This window comes from Rhinolophus hipposideros (assembly GCF_964194185.1).
Source record: "Rhinolophus hipposideros genome assembly, chromosome: 20".
NCBI lineage: Eukaryota > Metazoa > Chordata > Mammalia > Chiroptera > Rhinolophidae > Rhinolophus > Rhinolophus hipposideros.
Window position 1 is genome coordinate 35,711,464 of NC_138066.1, and position 23,564 is coordinate 35,735,027.

General features: G+C 41.2%; 1 protein-coding gene across 1 annotated transcript; it reads right to left on the bottom strand.

Moving 5' to 3' along the window:
• Window positions 1-15,961: 15,961 nt before the first annotated feature.
• On the bottom strand, window positions 15,962-23,121 carry KRT39 (keratin 39; the record flags this gene model as incomplete). Its single annotated transcript, XM_081028019.1, has 7 exons — window positions 15,962-16,223; window positions 17,963-18,183; window positions 19,388-19,513; window positions 19,627-19,788; window positions 20,415-20,571; window positions 21,224-21,306; window positions 22,654-23,121. 7 exons carry the CDS (start codon window positions 23,119-23,121, stop codon window positions 15,962-15,964), a joined length of 1,479 nt encoding a protein of 492 aa, XP_080884145.1.
• Between the last annotated feature and the right edge of the window lie 443 nt (window positions 23,122-23,564).

The window sequence follows — 23,564 nt, forward strand, 5'->3', positions numbered from 1 at the left end:
TGCAGTGACACCATGTCCGACATTTTATAAGTGCCTCAGTTTATCAAACTGTCAAATAAAAATAAAATTTTCTTATATTTCTATTTTTTTCTAGGAAAAAGGGGCCAATAGATGGGAGGTTCAAGTTAAAAAGTATTCAGTATATAATTCCAGACCAGGAGGGGAAGGCAAGACAGCTTAAGGTTGCTTCCAAATAATATTTGTATATATTAACTAATATGCACGGGAAAATAATGACAAACACAGCACACAGGCAAGAAGAGTTTCAAGATCACAGAAGGAAGTTTTCTCAAATGGTAGATCATGAGACAACTGTGTTGGAAACTCTTCTTCATCTCATTTTGAAAAGCAGGAAAGAATTAGATAAGGGTAAGGCAGACAAAACATTGTAAGTGACCACAAATGAGTAGCATTTGGGGCCTTTAGAGAAGAGTTAGGAAATTGGAACAATAGAAGGTATCAGAATAAAGAAAGCGAAAGATTTCAATTCAATGAGATCTATATTGACAGAAATCCAAGTCAGTATGTATTTATTAAGGTCCTAATCTGTATTAGCATATTTCTGAGCAATTTGGAACACAGAAAACATGGAAGATGTTTGCTGTGCAGACTGTATATCAGGCCACTGCCTCCTTAGTGATCCCAGTATTAACTGTAAGGAAGGTTAAAGGCCCAGGCTATAACCAACTTGTCCTTAATTCCTCAATATTTCCAGTTCATGGAGGGCTGTGGTAGACCCTCCATAAATGTCTGTTAACTTTGGTCTAGAGAAGAATACAAGGCAGTAGTGGATTCTGTACAAGAGACTAATTGCGATAGAAATGAGATGAAAAAGAAAGATGTTTGTGGCCAAGTGTGGTTTAAAAAGATAACCTCTCCAACCAAGGGGATTCAACTGCTTTTGTGGTTGGGAAGGAGCAAGAGGTTCCAGTTAATACAGCCAGAAAGAGTGGCTGGAAAGGAAAGACAAATCCTATAGAATTTCCCAAATTCTGGATTTTGCTGATTGAATCCCTGTGGTATCTTAAACACATGCCTCTGACCCCTGTGTTTCTTGTAAGTTAGATCTAAAGGCTTTATTAGATTCAGGTTTGACGTTTTTGGCAAGAATACTTCGCAGGGAGTGTTGTGTACACTACTTGTATTGTTCATGCCATAACAACATGTCTCATGTCTGCCTTACTTGACCATTGAAGCTTAAGCTCTTGTAGCTTCTGTATCCATTGCAAAAATCTCCCAGCTGAAAAAACAAGACAGTGCTTCAACTTACGCTGAGGTTTTTTTAACTTGGAATTCAGTGGATAGACTTCAGACAGTTAGTAAAATCTCTAAAACTGTATGCAGAAATTTCTATGCATGTTTATATGTTCACTCTTCTGAGAGGGGGGGTTACAGCTTTCATTAACTTTGCAAAGGAGTATATAAATTGAAAAAGTTGGGATCCATTGTTGTAAAACTTTAAAGGTTCCTTTTCTCTATTGGCCTCTAGTTACCAATAGAATGTTTAGGATTTTCATATTTTATAGGAACGTAATATTAGACTTGAAATGAACCATACTTATCATCTGTTTGATGCTCATCATTTTACGGACAGGAAACAAAAGGAGGGAAATACTTTCTGCAAGGGCCAATGGCCAGGTAAATGGCAGAGCTAGGACTGGCAGCGGGATTCCATTATATTATTGTAGAGCTCCTTGTTCTGTGTACTTTATTATTATTTTTAAACCCATAGAGATGATACTTTAGGTTCACTGAAGTTTTTGCTGTTGTGGGATGTTGATTCACACACATTTACAAATGGCCAGCCATGTTTAAAATGTTTCTATGACTTTTTTCTCCTACCCCAAACTATGCATTTTTTCTCTGATTCCATTGTTGGTTAAAGTCCCTAGCCACAAATAATCAGGGTTAAAATCCTCTAATTTCATTCACGTAATTAATTATTTTATTGAGAGTCTACTTTAGAGGTGCTCTGATTCTGTGACTAGAGAAACAGTTCCTGCCTGTATCTTTCAGTCAATGGATATACATATATATTTTCAAATTCAATACTCTGCCAGATGACACAATCTTTTATGTGAAGGTCTGTTCTGGGGTGCTTAGGAGCAGTTTCTGATCTATACACATTAATACCTCGAATTTAGAGGTGCCAATTCTCAGGGAGACATGGCAGTTTAGCATTATCACCAACAGAGAAAGCCTCATTTTTGGCAAGAATATTTCATAAGGAGTGTTGTGTAGAGTACTTGAAATGAACCATGTTGATGGAAATGAACCATATTGCCTGGTTGTCAGGATCTTTTCACCTGGTGGTGATGAAATCATCATTTCAGTGACATACTTGTCATTCAGTACTGTAGTGTGAAGCTTGGGAAGGAGGGGTTGGCCTAACCCATGATACTGGGAGTTGAATCTCATTTATCACCATCACCTTTAATAAAAGGAGCCTTATCTCCTCCCTTTTTCGCTTTCTTTTCCAGCTGACACCAAACCTTTCTGAGAAGGTAGTGGGAGATGTTCTAGCTAGATAACTTTGAAAGGAGCGCCAAGACAATCTGGGTTAAGCCTTTAAAGTCCTTTTGTGCTACCTTTGGCATTTGACGTACCACCAGGTCTGTTGGGATGATTTTGTTCAAGTCTACAGAAGAAAAGCAGATCCCCACTAGTGGGTGGGGAGTGCTAGCGCAAGACTGAAGTGATTTCACTCTTTCTTTTTCTTTTTATCATCATCTTAATCTGCAGAACATGATAGGTAATTAAATAAATCCCTTATGCAAAGACTGTTGTCGCTGATAATCCTTGAATTAATCCACACATTAGCTTCAGTGCTCACTGGGCGTTGCTTTTTTTTTGCCATTTAAGGAGACATTTTGAGTAATTGGTGTGGGTTTGCTGAGACATCACTGCATGCAGTCTGCTGAAATCCTGGTAGGTTTTACCTTTAGCCCATTGTGGTTCATGGGGTGGCAAGGCCAGTGTATGGAGGGTCGTGGGAAGGTCCTGGCATCCCGGGAGTCTTCCCCGCCTGACAGTTGTTGGTGCCTGAAATTCAATGATCTATTTGTTTGGTTCACCAAAATATTGCTTGCTATTAACAAAAAGAAATACAATGTATTTGTCCATTCGTTCATTCATTCATCTATTTATTCAACAAATATTTATTGAATTCCTAATCTAAGTGACTGGAGCATAGAGAACAAAGGGGGGAAGTAGGATGAGATGAAACTTGGTGATGCATTTAGATGCTGGGCTTTCTCAACTCTGCTAAGTATTTTGATCTTCAATACATGAGCCACGGAAAACCACAGAAGTATTTGAAGAACAAGAGTGCTGTACCTCACTTATATTTGTGTTTTTTAAAAAATAATCCTGGCTGCCTTGTGGAGAATACACGAGAGCAAGAGTAAATGTGTGGGGGATCAGCTGGGAGACGGTTGCACCTGTCCAGAGAAGAGAGGATGGTGGTTTATTTAATATTTTCCATAGAAGAATGATTTAGCAAAATGTGCAGGGATATTAGAGGAATAGCACCGCATTAGTTTTCTGCCATCAAGAAAAGACATTGTAATAAAATAAAATTTATTATTGATTCTTATGGCATCCGTAGTATGTGTATGCTGCATTTGTCTCTACAGGATTATAGAATAAACACAGTGCGTACTATGCTATCTTAAACTGTACGTGTTTGATACCTGTCTTAATCAGTATGCTGTTAGACAGGAAGTAATATATTTCGCTAAACTATTTTGTTCAAGACTCTAAACTTGTTTTATGGACAAGTAACTACTAATTCTTTTATAGATGAAAGAATTAAAGCAGTGAAAGGAGAAAGATTTGCCTTAGGTTGTCCAGTGTGAGTCAGTGGCAGAGGTGCCATGGAGCCCAGCCCCTACGGAACCCGTGACTTCATATTTCTTTTTCTTTCATGTGTTTATGGTGACTTAATGTGTTTTACAGTATCTTTGCTGGTTTATTTCTGGGTCGCTCCTTTCTACATTTGTGGGTGATGTTCTTCTCCTTACCTATTTTTCTGCTTATCTCTAACTATGGTTTGATTTTTAGCTTGGGAAAATTAGATTTATTCCTTCCCCACTCTCTCTTTTCTTTTAGCTAGGAATCATCACTTTTTCTGTGCTTTTAGTTTCAAAGAATTCACTGTTCCTTTAAAAAAAAAATTGCCCTGATGATACTGTACATTTTCCGTGTCTTTGTCGCAGTGTGGATAAGTGGAAAGGACATTAGCCTGGGCTGTAAAGTCTTTGCCCTGGTATTGTTAGGTAGAAGTCAAAAAATTTAGGAAGAGGGGGTGGGAGGGGGTCCACAGTACCTATAAAAAAAGCACATGACTAGCTTTGATTAACTGCCCCCAACCACGTAACTGTTTTTACAACAACAGATGATGAGAGGTGGTCTGGAGCAAGATAAGAATATGAGTCAACAAACCTCCACCCTTCTTAGGCAGTCAAGCCCTTCCGTGGAAGAGCACGCACCACCTTTTCATGCCAAATCAATGTGTAACTCCCTCATCCCACCTAGCAAACTGTAAATCAAGGGGCCGGTCTCCCCCTCACCCTTTTTCCCTCCCTCTCCCTCTCTCCTTCTCCCTCTCCTTCTCCCCCTCTCTCCCACTTGGGGTAGGCCCATTCTCTTCTCTGAGAAGTATCATTAATAAACCCTGCTTGCATACAAATCAGCTTGCTGACCTTTGATTTTTCACTGCATGGGCAAGAAGAATCAAGATTTCTGTAACAGTATTAACCCACTGGGTAATCTTAACTTCTTTATCATTAAAATTGGGCTAATAATAATCTTCCCTGCAATTAATAGGCCTGTTGTAGGGAGCAGATGAGTTCCTGTACATGAATGAACTGTGTAATTTGTATGTAATGTACATTCATGAGCTATGTAATCTGTGTGTCATGTACATACATCATCTATGGGATCGATATGCAATGTACAAGCAAGAGTTATATAATCAGTAACCAATGTGCACACGAGAGCTTTGTGATCTGTAAACTGCAGTGTGCAAATAGGCCAGAGGATGGTGACAATTATAATCACCCTGGTCTATGCTGCAGCCATCACCCCACAGGTCTGGAGACAGAGGAGACCAATGAAGGTGTCATTTGATAAGGGCTAAATAAAAAATTCTAGCCTCAAAGACATGCTTCTGTCTCTATGTGAATTAAAAAATAAACATTAGTTGTAAGAGTTGATATATTTTAAACACAGTTCATGTAAAGGTCAGCCTAAATTTATGCTTGGGAATATTCTGATGCCAGCGCTGGTTATCAGTTCAAATTCTGATTCTGCCACCTGCTGCCAACACCTCGGGCTTCAATTTCTACAAATGTACCCTGAGATTCATAATACTCAGCCCTGATTGACGGGGGTATTGTGGGAATTAAGTAATCCATGCTTGCACATAAAGTGCTTAATGGTGCTATCATTAAAATACATTTGTGTGTGTGTGTACGTGTGTGTGTGCGTGTGTGTGTGTTAGAATACTCTATTTTGGTCAGGTAAAATAAGCCTATTTCACTCTATGTTCTGACTCTGGATCAAGTTTGTTCGGAAATTACGTGTTTTTTATAGAATGCTCTAAACTTACAGAATTTATTTCAATATCCTTGGTACCTTTTAAATTCTATATAAATTATATCCCAAATATAATTTCCCATTTCTTTGTTTGCTATATTCCTACCATACTCCTACTATGTTACCTGTTTAAAGTTACTTTAAAGATGTATTTTAAGATTTTAAGATGACTACTATTTCCACTCTGAGGAAGTTACCAGAATATTCCTTATGTTATGTGGTATTATAATAATTGGGGTTTAAGGTGGGTGGAGGACAGTCAACCAGTCTTACAATTCTTCCCGAGGAAGGCTGGAATTTGTCCTATTTCTTTCGAGCAGTTGAAAGCACTTACCAGGTGCCTTCTGTTGAATCTCACTCTCATTCTTTCCCTCCCATCTCTCTGTCTGCCTCATTTCCCACATGTACTATGACTCTTTCTCTCCCTCTTTGTCCTCTCCTTTCTCTCCCAGAATCAGAGGAGAGGTCAGGGAAGAGTGGCCAGAATTGTCTGGAGGGACAGAATCATTCCCGGTAGCTTTTTTTTAATATTGAGAACATCAAATGTCAATCAGGGAATAAATTCTTGCAAAGTGTATATTGGTTAAAAAAGGAAAAGGCAGTTTTGCATGATGGTTAAAAGTGCAGTGTCTCGAGCCACACAGTCCTGGGTTTGAATCTTGTCTCTGACACCAACTATCCATGTGACTCTGGTAAGTTATGAACGTCTCATACCTCAGGTTCCATGTTTGTAAAATGAGCAGTTGTGCAGAAAATGCACATAGAGAGCAGTGAACACCTAGTCTGTCCATTGGAACCACAGTAAATTGTTATTGTAACTATAAAAAGATGACCCCATAAGGTTATGGAGTTTGTTTACATCGTCTTCAAACTATTAGTTAAGCTATGAGCCTTAATATGCACTATCTTTACAGCAGTTGTATTCCTTGAGGCTGGAAGTACAACCTGGAAACTTGATTGGTTGGTGGAGTTAAACACTCATGACTTTATTACTGTATATATCAATCTCCAGTTTGGGTCCTGGTGTTTTATGGAGATAAAACGTGAGGTGTCTCTTAAATTATAGACTTTAAATCATGTTTAACAAAACATTTCACAAATGATTTGTATTGAAAAGTATAAAATTACATAAAATCAAGGCTTTTCCTGAAGATCCGGGGCAGACAGTTACCATAATCAGGGTAGATGTGAATACTCGTCTTTTATTTACAACCCAAGCCTATCTCCCTCCTGATCTCATCGTCTGCCTGCAGCTCTTGAACTCCTCTGTAGACCTTGCTCTCAGGTAGGGAGCTACCTGAATGGTGGTTTCTCTGTCACTAATTGCTGTTTACTACGTAGGCTTCTTATCATTCATATAAAGAGGCGGTGCTATAACTGGGATGATGGACATGATGCCTGAAATCTGGTTCCACTGACATAGATTCTGCTCTATTTGGGTGCGCTCCAAATGACCTCTTGGCTTATCTCAGTCCATGGCCACAAGAGCATACCTGTTTACTTCCTTGTTTTGTCTGTTTCCTCTGAATTCGCAGACATAACATGTTCTACTTTTACTACGTAAACCGAATACATCTGATTGCGTTTCTGATTATTATTCCCCAACAATCTGTAACCTGTATGCAGAGGGATCTTGAGGCGGGGTGCTTCCCATATCCTATTCTATTACCTTTCTCCTCTTAATCTTACGATGGCTCAGAACCAGAAAGTCCCCTGCAGCTTCAGCAACCCGTGATTGCTGATGAAGCCACACATCGTCTGTTGGAAACATGGGTGTCTGGCAGCCATTGTTGCAACCCTGTGCTCACCATGAGTATGAACAGGATTAGAAATGAGATCTGTGCTTTCCTGATGTGTCTCTAATCAAGACCTCTTGGTTTAATGTCGAGTGGAACAGAGCCATCCCATGCCAGTCCTCAAACAGTAAACTTCACATGAACCCGGCAACCCAACTGCCGCGGTTAGAATGAGATGAGATGGAGACGCCATCTAGTTAGGCCATCTGGCCTCCAAGGCAGAGCTGCACAAGGTGACACTCCTCTGTACAGTCACAGTGGTCCGTGTCTGTTCTCAGGCTGGTGGGTTCAGAAGAATCATTGTTATTAGTGCACCAGAATCAAAGGGATTCTCAGGAGCCAACTCTCAGGAACCTAACTCTTAAATACCAGACGAATGCAGACTTAACTAACTGAACGTTGAGAGATGGTCCATTCTGCAACTGTAAAGTTTCCATATGCAAATTGGAACACCTTCTTTGTTGTAGCTGAGTATCAGAGAAACCAGATTATGATAGGAAAGTTGTTTAGTAAAAATGGAATCGGAGCAGAAGGAGGCTGTCCCCTGAGGAGCTGCCCCAACTCTCCATGTGCCAATGTGACTGTGTTTAGCTTTGTTCCTTCCTGGGTTGGGCTGGATATGAACACTGGCTTGTTGCTTTTAGGGCTCACCTTCTTTAGAACTCCGTGACAAAAAATTTATTTCTTTATTTATGCCTTTGATTGGGCTACAGATATTATATTATCCAACTTGAGTTTGATTAAGGCCTGGGCATCTGGAGTACAGAAGGCGTGAATTTGTTCAAATTTTAACTTGACCCTGTTCAAACTGTGTGACGCTGAGCATGTTAGTTAGCCTCTGTAAGCTTTGGTTCACTTATTAGTAAAGTGGGAATAATAATAGTATTATAGGGTTGTTCTGAGGATCGAGTGAGGTAAGTCATGTAAAGCACTTAGCACGGTGTCTGAGGCATAATAGTCAATCGATTTTTAATTGAATAGGAGAAACATTACTCTTCTACTTGTTGGCCCTAGGAGGCAATGGAGCTCCTGCATATATCGGGTCACTTCGATTATGTATTGGCTGTACTGTGTTAACTCTGAGAGCTTTGCAGGAACCTTCCTGTTGTTTTCTCTACTGAGCCCATCACCTGACTCCAGGGAATGTTGGGGCCACAAGAGACAAGGGCAACAGGTATTGTACTAGAAGAAAGGCCACCAACCCTATCTGAACTCCCCAGTCTTTTTTGTTCTCCACAGAAGTGGTCCACTTTACAGTGCTGGCTTCAAACTGTCCTCACGCCTCCTCCTGGGCCATCTTCTTCCTATTGGCTGCCAGAGTATAAAGGTTGATATATTATGGGGCGGTCCTTTCCAACTGAGTTCTATAACATTCTGGAAAATATAAGTGTTGGACCTGCGTGTGGTAATCATTTCACTATGTATATGTATATTGAAACACCTTAAGTATATACAATTTTTTTATTAAAAAAATAAATAATAAAAAAGAAATGTTCTATCTTTAATCTAGTGCTTTCAGTTAGGTATCTCAATGGCTTTGCATGACTGTGCCATTGTCACCTCAAGTGAAATACTTAGTTAGCTTGAGTGTGATTGTTTGGCCAATGGAATGTAAGCCTCTCAGAGTAGCACAATGAAATCATGCTTACAATGTTACTGGGTGCCAGGCATTCTCTAAGAGCTTCATATGCATTAATTAATGCCATCATCTCAACCTTATGAAGTAGATGCTATTAATAGCTCCTGTATTTTAAAGATGAGGAAGTGGAGATAGAGAGGTTAAATAACTTGCCCAAGGTCTCTCACCAAGAGGTGGAAGAGATGGGAACCAGACCCAGCTGACCTAGCTTCAAGCATCGGTTTTTAATCAGCATGTGATTTTGCTTCTTGACCAGAGCTGGCCAATGGTCTCTTCTGTTTTTTTTCTAATGCCTCAGTAGAGGCCCCTTGTTCTGAATTTTTATCCTAGTCTTCTTATCTCTCTCAAGTTACAGAGCCCTCTTAAATGGATTGTAATTTTTTATTTGCCTTCCATGGGAGACTTCTTTTCTGTACCCACAAAAGTTATGCTGGGGATGGGTGACAAGGGGAGCAGTTTCTTGCAGAGTGGCAGTGAAACGGGGCACAGTAATTTTATTTTTCCTGATGGGTCAGTGGAAAGTGAGCTCATGAACACTTATTTCCCACGAGGTGCAGAGAGAAGACCTTTCTACACCTATATGTGTATACAAAGTTGGGGGGAGGCAGTTCTCTACAACCACCTACATGGATTTGGAGAAATTCAGCCCCCAGTATGGTCTCTCTCTAGGTTTCGGGGTCAGTAGAGTTAAGTTGCTTCTCCACTGGCCATAGCTATCAAGGAGGTAAGTACAGTCCTCTCAAGGGTAACTCGCAAGTAACTGCTAGGCCCACTGGACCACTGAAGGAGACTTAATATCAGATTTTTGCTCCTGGTTTAGAAGAAAGGCCTTCTTGATTTCTTTTCTTTTTTTTTTTTTGTTCTTTAGATAAGGACACAGAGAAGGGAGCCCCAAACCTGCTCTCTTTCTAGGAAATAGTAGGAGTAATTTTAGCCTCAGGTGTTTTCTCCAAGTACCACCATTATGTCCACCTTGATTGTTACGTTGTTCCAGATGAAGAGGGAGGACAGAGCTTGAGAGACTGAGATTGAGATGGGGGGGCGGGGTAGAGGGAGCAGAAGGGAAAGGAAGGAAGAGAAGAGAGGGAGGATTAAGAAAACATGTTCAGAAATTTTGCTACTGGTGACACCTTAGTTGGGATATTTAGAAACGTTGGCGTTATTACCTATTTTCTTATGTGCATGTAAGTGGTGGCCTGTGGCTCAAAAGCATCGCCTAAGAAAACTCTCCAAATATCATGCTTAACCTGAAATGCTAATTCAATTAAATAAACCTTTTCAGTGTTGCCAAATAAGGTTCTCACTTGAACTGGATGCGTGTGTTGTTCCCATGAGGCTTGTGAATCATGCATGAACACACTGACCAGCTATTTCCAGCCAGCCAAATAGCCAAAGGATTCATTTCCCATAGAAGACACTAAATTACAGTGTTGAAACAATGCATTCCGGGCTTCCTTGCACTGGTTCTAAAATGTAGCACTGTGTCATGGGTGCTGGTTGCCTCAGCCTAGAAATTCTCCCTCGCACAGATGGCGCTCTTCCTGTCTCCTCTGGGACACTTTCCTTTTCTCCTGAATTTCAATCTCTTTCTCCCTCCCTCTCATTTGGGCATTTGCTTTCAAAATGCTTTTTATTATGAAAACTTTTATTTTAAATCAAAATGAACAGAATCAGGATAAACCTACGCAGGCAATGAGTGAGATGCTTTTCTTCATTGTTTGATATAAGTGGAAATTATGTAAATTAGTGATTATAACAACATACAGTCCTTAACTTTTAAAGAACTTAAAGATCTTATTGATAGCATCTAATTGCCTTTAAAAGACATGGTGGGGGAGTTGAAGGATGTGATTTCTGGGGTCGTTTTCTATTTACAGACATAGAAGACCAGACACTAAGGTGACTAACATCAGAATTGTAAAAGAAAGATCCCTAGTTAGTACCTAGAGCCCAAATGCTGGGAAGTCGAATGCTGCTGCTAAGAACTAGAACCCAAGGTCACTGCTCTATGGTCCTGGAATGTTTCCATCAGACCCAAGTCTACCACTGTCTGCTGTGATGGGGAATGAGAAGTAGAAGAGAGGGCTGGATTCTTTCACTGTCTGTAGTCATGGACCAGTCCCCTTTCTCTCTGGGCCCCAGTTCTTCATCTCTGATATGAAAAGGGCTATTAGATGCCATCAAAATACCTTTCTAATTTTCAAAGAGATAATCACACTCCCATGTTCAGTGTGGCACTATTCACAGTAGCCAAGGGGCAGAAACCACCTAAATGTCTACTGACGGATGAATGGATAAAAAGGAATGTGATGTGAGTGATAATGGGTGAAGGGGTCAAAAGGTAAAAGCATATTTTTTTAATTAAAAAAATAGAGGCTTCTTTATTTCCACTCCGTGTGGAACATTGATTCGCACTATAAAAGAATCTGATATTGACGCACACACTCAATGGACTATTATTCAGCCTTAAAAAAGTAGGAAATCTTGCAATATACAACGACCTGGATGACACTTGGGGACCTTATGCTAAGTGTAATAAGCCAGTCGCAGAAGGACAATAGTGTACGATTCCAGCTCATAGGAGGAATCTAAAATAGTCAAACTCAGAAGTAGAGAATAGAGTGGTGGTTGCCAGGGGCTTGGGGGAGGGGAAAGGAAGTGTTGCTAATCAAAGGGTCTAAAGTTTCAGTTATGCAAGATGAACAAGTTCTAGAGATCTACTGTACCACACTGGAGATAAAAACAGTTTCTATTCTTAGAGACTGATTATATAATGTATCACGTGCTTTTTTTGACCTTACTAAAGAAATCAAAGTGCTTAAAATTCCTTTTTATTTTTGTGTGGCATTGGGCAAGTCATTTAACTTCTCTGTTAGCTTCCTTATCTTTTAAACAGGAATATTGATAGTAGCTGCTTCATGGTAATGTTGTGAGGATTACATGAGTCGTACTTATTACCTTATTGGTTAGCCCCGCTTTATAAACAAGTGGATAGACATGTAGAGGAGGAACTGTTTGCAAGTGTGGTCATCTATCAAGCACGTGTCAGAACCTAAAAGAACCTCAAAAATGCATCAAGTCATCCGTATCTTTAAGTGGCACTTCACTTGTCAGTTAGGAAGTATTGGCTTTTAATTCAGCACACATGCTTCAGCTGCGAATTTTGTTCTGGGATAAGATCCAAGAATCTAAATTTTACAAGTTTCCCAGGGGATTTAGATGTTGGTGGTTTTGGGGTCAACTAGAGAAATCCTGGTGGGAAATAATGTCAAGCGTTACCACTAATCGAACTGTTGAGGGAAAATGTTTGGGCAGCCTCTTTTGGGACCTGGAGAAATGGATGGAATGGATCCTAGAGGATGAGGGGGGAGAGATCGTGGGCCACGTATAGGGATGGGGTGGTGGTTAATGGGCAAGAGACAAAGGGGAAGAGCGAAGCATGTTTGGAAGAGTTTGAACCAGTTAGCATATTAAAGTGGAGTCAACCTGAAAAAAGACAAAATGTAGAGAAAATATTTCCCCGAAACTCCCTTGTTTAGAAATACAATTCTGGACCACAAAATGGCTTCTGATATCCCTTCCCCTTCTGAGTCAGGCTCTAGCAAACAAAAAGCCATCTTGCTCCATAGAGTTAGTGCTTTGCATGATTGTGTCTTACAGGACTGGGACTCACAGACTTCTGGGTGTCAGGTATCTGTAATTTAGCCCAGTGGTTAGGAGCGTGAGTTTGGAGTCAGAGTCCTGACTCTGTCACTGTCTAGGTCTGGGAAAGTCACTTACTCTGTCTGAGATTTGGAAGGAGAGTAACAGGAGCTGCCTCGTGGGGCAGAGGATTAGAGGTTATGCATGTGACAGGCTCAGCACAGGGCCTGATGCCTGGGAAATGCTCAGTGTATCACAGTTATTATTATTATTATTATACACTGCAGCTGTCATTATTATTATTATAATAATTATAATCATTATTGTTAGTAGTAGTAATAGAAATCATGGCAGTAATGGCATTATTACTCTATAGAACTGTCTCCCAAAGAAACCCACATGGGCCTACATTTACATTACAATGGGTGCTACATTTATATTAATCATGACAATATTGATAAAAATAATTAACATTTATTGAATATGTTCTGTTTTCCAGATATTCCTCTAAGTACTTCACATGCTTTAGTTTAGTTAATTTTCACAAGAATCTGCTGGTAGGTATTACTAATACACCCATTTCACAGATGGGGGGAAAGTGATGTTCAGAAAGTTTCAAACCAGCTTGAGGTCTCACAGTGAAGGAACAATGGTGGGATTTGATCTCAGGCTCCAGAAACCATGCTGTTTCCTGATTCATGGTTGTGTTTTGAGCTCTGCTCAAATTATGCTTGTATCGAATCCACTCCCTCCCCTCTCCAGTAGCCCCTTTTTTACTCTAGCTGCTGATCTGTGCTGACCTATGTAGAAAAAACAAAATCAAAACCAAAAAAACCTTTAACTTCCTCCTGTGTCGGCATACCATAGTGATTTAGCTTCCTGGTAAAAATCCAGACTCCGTATTGCCCTTAAAAGGTTTGACCCCTCATATACAAGGTCCAGCAGATGGTTTTACATTCCCTCATACAGAGAAGACACTTACAGAATCTATACGCCCGAGGGATCAACCCCCCTCTTCACCATGCAGTTTATAATTTATTTGTATCATGGAAAGCATGTGGGATACTTTGCTCTGAGTGGGAGGCAGATGTCCTATTTTGGGGATAAATTGACAATGGCACAGCGGCATCAGCCTGAGGTTACCCTGAGTCCATCGAGGTTCCTGAACCCTGAATCCTGTTGGAATCACAACTCAGAGCAGACTGAGCAGCTCTGACCTCTCCCCAGTTGGTTTCCCAGTCTGTGTTAATGTTGTATAGTATATACGGGGTCCACCAGGGACTCTCACTGAACCAGACACAGGAGGGGGTATGAAAGGAAAGGACACATGCCTGATTTTCATTGTAGGGAGTAAACTTCCTTCTGCAGAGCTCTTTACAGCTTGTAAGACCCTTTCACCTTTCATTATCCCATTTACTTCTTTCAGCTGCACAGGAGGCAGGGCCTCAGTTGTTACGTCCCTTTTATTCAAGGTCACACACGCAAACCAGGTTGAGACTCTGTCCTAGGGTTTCTGAGTCCAAGCCCCACGCTTTTTCCCCATTTCCATCCTTCAGTCTGAGATAGTATGCAATGAGGTGCTATCAGGGGTTATGTGGGTATTCAGATAAGAAAGAAATTATTCATAGAGATCACCCTGGGAGTTCTGCATTCCACTTGCTTAATGTAAGTCGCTACTTGTCTGGAGGAAGTGGATTGCTGAGCTGTGAGTTAAATAATGCTTTTGTCTTTGATGTGGGCGGGCATTAGTCATCAACTGATATCTGATATCTACCCTAAGACTTCAAAACTGCTTTATTGAGTAGGCTTGATCACCGGGCAGCTTGTTCTAGTCTCCCCCCCTCCCTTCCCCCCACCCTGGCCCCGCAAAGCCAAATGCTATTAAAACTCCAAAATCATGACTGGATAACTAAATTCATGGAGAAAGAATTTTAACATGAAATGATAATAACACAGTTCGGTCTAGAGCTGTGGCTAAAAATCAAGCTTATATAAAAATAACATTTGTGTAGTACTTTTCCGCATACAAAGCAGCATTACATAAATAATTTCATTTGATTTTCACCATGTCCCTGTGAAGTAGGCATAATCCCCATTTAACCAACGAGGAAATTAAATTGAATGAAGGCTAAATGTTTGCCCGGGGGCACCGTTGGGAAGTGACAGGTTCAAGACTTCAGGCTTTCTGGCTCCACATTCTGTGTTTGATTTGGAATCATTTACTAAAATCTCTGGAAATGTCAAATAATTTTGTAGGGAATGACTTAAACACTCTGACCCTACGGTAAGAAGCTTTGATAATGGCTGGGACGGAAATGATGCCTTCTCACAGTGGGACTGCCTTATGCTTGCAAGTAGTAATTATTCATGATTACTTTTCTGCAAAGTCTGTGAATATTAAGTCCATTTCTGTCTGGTGGATAGATTGAATCAGGCATCTTAGTTATTTTTTTCATGGTCACCCATCACAGGGAGATAGAAGAGCAGGGTTATGTCTTGAGAGTTCCAGCTACATGTCCCTTGTAAAACAATCAGAACCAAATCCCATTCCCTAAAGAACAGAAAGAGAAATAGCAAACGTTTAATGAGAGGATCCATGCTATTTCTTCATAATGCTCTAGATTCACTCACCATAACTATTCTTGGTTCTCAGTGAAAATATTTGGAGACCTAATAGTTCCCAAAGCTTTGGAAAACACAGACATCTTTAAAAATATCTTGAAGAAGGTCAAGTACGTAAGAATGGGTAAACAGAAACTGAGGCAACAGAGTTCAACAGGATTCAGACTCATGACTCTCAAGGAAATGAAATCTTAAAGATCTTTTTCTCTATTCATGCTGTTCCCACATAATTCCAAAGAAGGAGTTAAGAAGGGAAGGTTATAGCTTTTCACCTTCATGTGCCATGGCCAAAACCAATCCTAGAACTGGTCTGACTGGCTCTAATGAGGAACATAAGTAAATAAGACCTGAATAAACAAAAGAGAAACCTGCCCATCACCTGTGGTCAGTAATGTAAGTCGCCTTCCTGGGCACTTACAAATCAGTGTTTGTCCTGCAGATAAATGTGTAATGTGCTTCCAGAGAATGTCAGTTATTAATCACATTGGCAGCAGAGACTTGGGAAAGGAACAGAAGAAAAGATACTCTGTCTATCAGTGGAGACCCCCTGTAGTAGTAAGAAACTAGGTACCTGAGGGGACCGAGGAGTGCTTAAACCTTTCTGGCAGGAGCAAGCATTGGCCTCTTTCTCATGAATGAGGGTCATTTTCATCACCTTGGCATGTTAGGCCCTGGCAGCTCTGATGATGAAGCAGGGCTGCACATGCTCGTGAGAACGAATGACTTTCCCATCCCTAATCTCCTTGGTGATGGTGCAGATTTTAACCAGTAGGAGGGGCAGGGCTCTGCAGGCGCTGGAGGGCTCGGGTAGCCCTTGGGGGTCTGAGGAGGATGTGTGCGTTGGGGCTGTGCCTTCCATGGCTCTGGCCTTACTGGATGTGCACGTGGAAGTCTCACATTTGGTGGCACATGGGTTACAGGGAAGCCTGGAAAAAAAACAGAATTTCACCGGTAATTGAAGAAAGGCAACAATGACTATGGAGAAAAATGGTGGGGGTTAATTTTTTAACACGGATCACTCAAAACCAGTATTTCCAAATGCTTATTCATTCACTTTGTACTGTCGTTAGTGGAAGAAAAAGAATCAGACCAGATCCATGGGAAAGCAGCATCCTCGATTTAGAAGTGTTCGATTATGTCTGCCGCTGTTACAGTCCACGCCACAGCGTATGGAAGCTATAACACCAGGCCAGGAGACAAAGATGATGGTGGAGCCCAGCTCCGTTATGTATGTGGTGACCTCGGATAAGTCAGCTAATCCTCCTGACTTTAGTTTTTCATCTGCAGGATAGAACTAAACTCACAGGGTCAACCGTGACAAGGGACAAATGGAGGGGCTGATTGTCTGAGGAAAGGAAGTTAGTCAGATATTTGTCTTGTCAGAGAGTTAGTCACAACCCGACGGGTGACCTGAGCCCTTGTGGGGACAAAGCCCCCAAAAGCAGTTTCCAGGCTCTCGGTCTCACATAGAAAGGTGCTGGCTCAGGTAGTAAATGGCCATCAACTGTGATCAGATGGCCATCAGCTGTGGCTAGTTGGCCGTCAGCTGTAACCCGTAAGCCATTGGCCACTAATATAACTGCTGTGGTTATGCTAGGAGAAGGAATGGGGGCTAGCAAGAGCGGATTGCAGAGAGGCGGATGCCGCCGGTGAGAATATAGTGATATGACTCCCCTACTTATGGCTCCGTGGGTGTTCCTTTTTGGCCTCACCATGTCCTGCGTTCTTATGTGGGGAGCGGGAGCAGAGACGCCACCTGCCGCCCAGCACGACAGCCCCATCTATGGAAGAGTTCTCACCGCTTCATCAGGAAGCACCACAGTGCCTTCTGGGTGTCTACAAATGAACAGTCTTTAGAGAACTGGAGCTGCAAGCGGTTAACAGTAAGAAATCTTTCATTGATGACTCAAGGCCCTTTGGTATATTGTAGCTCCTCAAAGTGCTAGCGTGGGTTAACATTGTGCTAGAATAATGTGAACAAGTCAGCTGAAAGAATGCTGTCACCAGAGTTCCCTGATTATTTGAGGGGGGGAAGGTCTCCTCAGCAGTTGTAACTCAGTCTGCTTTGGGAGTGTTCGTTTGGACTGGGTTGCTTCCAAGAACCCTTGTTCTGGGTCAGTTCCTTATGGGTTGGTTAGCTTATCATGTAAAAACATTATACCTTCTATTAAAAAAAGAGGCTGAAGCACGCATATGTATATGACGCTCTTGGCAGCAAGAACAAGTGACTGGACACTTGAGTTCGGGGTTTCAGCCTGAGCAGAATGTTCCTCCGAAGGAAGCAGGGTTGCCTGTTCAGGCTCACAAAATTCAGACGTCTATCTCAGTGGGGAAATCTATAAGTCACCAGGAATGTTCTGCTTTGGGGAAACCATTTTTATCCCTAGTAATTTTTAAAACTCTAAGAAGCTAAAAAAAACACAAAAAAAACCTATAAGGAACTGAGCTGGTGCACTGGCTCTTCAGAACAGCAGAGTTCAGCTGGACTAGATTACAACTGTGGGTCTCCGGACCGCACAGCTTGAGAGATCGTACAGACCCTTCCATCTGAAGCTCCCATCACTGGTAAAATCACACACAGCACTTGTCCCCATGCTGCCAATGGTAGTATACATACGTGTATGTGTGAGCCTCTTTCTCATAAAGCTGCTTTTATTTTACGTACTTGCCATCCGAGCTCTCCAGCAGGCTGCGGTATGTGGCAATCTCACACTCCAGCCGGGACTTGACGTCCAGCAGAATCTCGTATTCTTGGTTCTGCCTTTCCAGAGCACAGCGGATCTCCGCCAGCTGAGCCTCTAGGTGATCGATCAGACACTGGATCTGGGCCACCAGGGCTGTGTAGCGGGCCTCCGTCTCCTCCAGGATGCATTCCTGGGAGTCCCTCTACCATGGAGGAGGAAAGTAGGATTTATCATGATGACTCCTTTAAGCCCAGGTCACTTGTGATCTGTATCATTTTCAACCGCAATGTCTTTGGGACAGGTACTGATGGGTCTCCAAGCCCTCTTATTACCTCCTCACCAAGTGAATCCAAAACCAAAAGTATCCACTATGCTACAGCGTACTTCCCTACATGCTGTATTTTTTGCCTCCCGTTAAGTGCTTACTTATCTTCCTCTTTGTTAATCACTTGATAATCTCCTACCACACTTTCCTACCTATGAGAGAAAAAGATATTTCAGCTTATTTGAGTGTTTGTACCTTAAAAAGGAAGTGAGTGACTTTTAGCCATAATAATTCCTTCACTGGGTCAATTCCTTTATACATAAGATATGAGAGTTGAAACTTTGATGATTAAAATTCTTTCCTGCCCTATCATTCTGTAAGTTTATGGGTAATGGAATTTTAGTTTTCAGTAACCTGCTATTTGCATAATTATCCCCAATTTTTGTAGATGATAAAACCGAGGTTCAGAAGGTTAAATGGGCTGCCCACAGTCACGTGACTAGCTGGTGACAAAACTCTTCAGAGTGATGGCACAATGAGGCAGAATCGGTTCTAGTTTTGGAACGTCAGTTCTGGATCAAAGTTATTTCTTTTGTGACTTATAATGCCTTAGGATCTCAGTTTCTCCATTTATAAAACAGGTGATATGAAACTTAATCTTGGATTTGGCTTGGGAAAAATCCCCTTAGCTCTCTGTGTCTCATCTGTAAAATTGGCTTAATAATTATTCCACCTCCCTCAGAAGATTATTTTATAAATTTGAATAGTTTGTAAAAATGCTTTGCATAAAATAAGATGCTCTCTTGGTGTTTCCAAAGTGTACTCCATGGATCATGATTGCCATGAGATATTCTTTAAAAAAAGGAGTCTACAGTCAAGTGAGTTTTGGAATGCTGAATATCATATATCCCCTTCTTGGAGACTCAGGGTGTATATCAGCTTATTAAAGTCCTACCAGAAGTTTCCCTGTTTCGCCTTGGTTTAGTGCAGCATTTCACAGGCTTACTTGACTATAGAATCCTTTTTTGGCCATAGCCCCTTTAACAAACAGAGGAGTGCAGTTTGGGAATCACTGCAATACATAAGTGTCGGGGCCTCTTGCCATCACTAGTGTGCTAGGCTTGGTCAGTTTGCTGGGTACCATTCGGTGCTGGGCCTGCCGTTCAACCTCCAGAGCATTCACGGTTCGTCTCAGTTCGATGATCTCCATCTGGCAGCACTGCTGCTGTTGAGAGCTGGTTACCACCTGCTGGTTCAGCTCCTCCATCTGAAACACAGTGAAAGGCCATGGATATTATGAAGGAAAACATAACTTTGATTAAAGGGCCCCCGGAAATGCGATGTCAGCTTTGGGGGTTTTGACTTTTCTACCTTCCCCACCTGCGTATTGAACCATTGTTCCACATCTCTGCGATTTGTCTCCATGATGGATTCGTATTGACATCTCATGTCTTGTAGAACCCGGTTTAGGTCGACAGAAGGGGCAGCAGTCACTTCAACGTTGAGTCTGTCTCCAAGCTGGCTCTGTAAGGAACTGATTTCCTATGGAAAGAAAAAGGGGGTGAAGTCACTTGGTGAACAGATGACACTCTTGTGTTCTTGTTTCTGTCCGGCAGTCATAATTCAGTTTAATTGGGTCTGAAATATAGCCCACAATAAAGGGATGTATGAATCATAGGTGCTGTTGAGATGCTTTAACATGACTTAAAGCTATTTCAGATATGTGTTCAAATATGTGCATCGTTAAAAGGAATTTACTAGCAAGATCAGAGGTTTAAAGAATGTAGGTCATTTCCGAAGATGGGTAATGGGTGAAGCAGCATAGAGGTGGCATTTACGAGAGACCTTGGTCTCTGTGACACCAATATGGGTTTATGCCAAGATTGACTTATACCCATAGGGGAGAAATCTGTGTAGGGATGCCTACAAAAAGATGGGAAACCTGTGAGGACAATAAAATTGGGTTGCTTCCTTCTCCTGGAAAAGCTGGAGAGGACAATGGAGGCTTCAGAGATTGTACCATAGGCAATGGATTTGAAACACATTGAACCAGTGGTAGTAGCAGTAGGTATTATTGGGGTTGCAAAGTATTTAGTAGGGACACCTTTTGTCAAGTTCAACTCAGAGGAATTGATGTTACTTGTAATGACTCTTGGGCTTTTTCTAACCTCTCCATGGTTGTTTCTGAGGCAAAGGAGCTCCTCCTTCAGAGACTGGACTGTCGCCTCCAGGTCCGCTTTGCCCAGGGTCAGTGCGTTCAGGATCTTCTGTAGGCCATTGGCATCTGCCTCCACTAGCTGGCGCAGGGACATCTCAGCTTCATACCTTTCAAAATGAGGCATGAAATGAAAGACATTAAAATGTAGATGGTAGAAATCAAGCCAAGCAGAACTCCCTTCTGCATTTTCCTCTGGGCCTTTCATTTCTCTTGTGCGTTTTATTCTCCTTAGAGGTGAAACTATGTAATAAATATCACCACTTAATTATTATTCCTATTTTAGTTTGCCTGAGTGATGCTACATTGCTGTTCTTGAGATGAAGTTTATCCTCGTTCCCCTGCCCCTCGAGGCGATGCCGTGTAAGTGCAAAGAGCATTGGATTAGCACTTAGAAAGCTTCCATCCAAGTTTCAGCTTTGTCTTGTACTAGTTGTATGCCTTTGCATAAGTAACGGAACCCCATTAAACCACAGTTTTCTTACCTTAAGTAGGGTAACAGTATATTTGCCCTGCGTATTTTACTGAACTATTGGGTGGGTAATCAGATGTGTTTATATGTTAGGAACTACAGGTACTATATACATATATGTGAGCGGTTATTAATCTTAATCCTTTATTGAATTTGAGGGTCTTTTTTGGGATAGCGCCAACATGGTATGGGGCAGAAGGGTCAGTGGACTTGGGGACAATCATATTGGGAATGGTTGGCATCAGATGCCGGGTGAATTCTGTCACGAATGACAGTGTGGTGGGGCTTACTTGGCTCTCAAGTCATCAGCAGCCAGTTTGGTGTTGTCAATTTGTGAGACCAGTCTGGAATTCTCAGCCTTGGTACACAAGATCTAGAATTAAGAAGTTGGAGACACTAATGAGACAAACACCAATCTCCTTCCTCAAAAACCAAGGGGCTTGCTTGTGTGTTTCGGTTAACAACGGAAGGCTAGTTAGGCTTTTCTTTTCTTCCTTTTTTTTTTTTAAATTAAAATGTATTGGGGTGACAATGGTCAACAAAACTACACAGGTTTCAAGTGTACAATTCTATGACACATCATCTATATATTGCTTTATGTGTTCACCACCCAGAGTCAGTTCTTCTTCCATCAGAAGAAGGGTTTTTCTTCCATCACCATCCATTTGACCCCCTTTACCCTCTTCTATCACCACCCTCTCCCCTGACCCTCTGGTAACCACTAAACTGTTATCTGTGTCTATGTGTTTTTGTTTCTTTATTTGTTTGTCTTGTTCCTTTTTTGCCTTCAGTTTTATATCCCACATATGAGTGAACTCATGATTGGATAAAGAAGGTGTGGTGTATATATATATACACAATGGAATACTACTCGGCCATAAGAAAAGATGAAATACTGCCATTTGCAACACCATGGATGGATCTTGAGATTATTATGCTAAGTGAAATAAGTCAGATAGGCTTTTCATAGCTATGCTTAGGAAGCTTGGGAAACATTGGAAAGTCAGTTTTTGTTATTATCCTAAAAGTGCAGCAAAAATTACATCAATAAAAAGTTTTGTAGATGTTTTACCATTAAAATATAAAATCCTCCCTAAATTTGCCTAACATATCACGATCCACTAGAATGTAAATGCCATGAGGGCAGGGACATTTTTAGTTCACCAGTATGTTCTCAGAACCTAGAATAATGTCTGGTGCAGTGTTGTTGGTGCTCAGTAAATATTTGTTGAACAACTAAAACAAAATAATTCCAACACATGAAGTGGCAGCACATCACTCTGAGTGGGAAATTTAGGTTTGGTGTGGGAAGAAACTATTTAAACAATTTGGAGATGATGAAATGAGTATAAAAGGGGAAAAGTGATGATGGTCGAAAACATGGATTAAAAATTAAACTATTTAGGAACTTATTAAGACAAAATTTGTTTTCTCAGATCCCTGTTTTCTTAATTTTGTTAAAGAAATGATAGCAACGGGTTGTTAATGCGTTTCGGTCCTGGGTTTTTGGTTACAATAATAGCAGAGTATATCTCTGGAAAATGAAAAACTATGAAACTGCATATTGCGTTAAGATGACAGTTTCATTCAAGAGATTTTCTTATTCTACAAAATAATTTTTCAGCATTAAAGGAACTAAAAATATTAAAGTTTAGCAAGTGACTATTGCTTAGAGAATGTCAATTCACAACTTGATTATACAGTTTCCTAAGAATCTTACCTTCTGCTGGAGCTCCTCAATGGTAGCATAGTAGGACAGGTAATCAGGACATATGACAGGGAGGTCTTTGTTACACTCTTCCTGGATTTTACACTCCAGTTCAGTGTTCTCTCGTTCCAGCGTCCGCACCTTTTCCAGGTAGCTAGCAAGCCGGTCATTCAAGGTTTGCATGGTCCCTTTCTCGTTGCTATTGATACCTTCACCACACCAGCCACAATCATCCAGAGAGGGACAGGCATTGAAGTTGTATATTAAGCAGATGGGCATAGGATGAAAACAAAGAGGGGGCTGGCAGCTCTGGCACTGGAGAGTTCTCACAACATGGCCAGTTGATTGGCAGCTGTTGGCTTCAAGACCACCACGTTGGCAGCTGGTGTTAGAAGAGATGATCCTAAAATTTGTAATCCTAGAGCAGCTTTGGCATGGCATTGAAGAAGAAATAGTTGTGGTACAACCCTTGGTATCCATAGTGTGTGCCCAGCTTTGGTTTATTTCAAAGTCTGCGGTTCCCCTGATCCAAAGCTCATGCTACTGAGACTGAGTCTAAATTCCAAGCCTTTGTGGCGTTTTCCTCTTTGAACTGCTTATATAGCCTTTGCTCTGGGTGGTGTCAGAGCAAGCAGGATGTTTTCCTTTCTAATGTTTATATCAAATCCCATCCGAACATCTCATTAGCCTGCTTTTTACTTGCCTGAGAAGAGTTACCTGGGTCATAAAAATGTGCATTTAGGCTGTTACTAAGATATTACCCATCACAACTACTACTTGTCCTTGGATTCAGAGCTTCACATTATGTCTTCAAAAGGAAGTGGAGTCACAGTTCTAACAGCATCCATTATTAAGTAGGTGTGAGTATATTGAGTTCATTAAGTCCTGTTGACCTCCTCACCTGGCATTGAGCTCGACTAGGA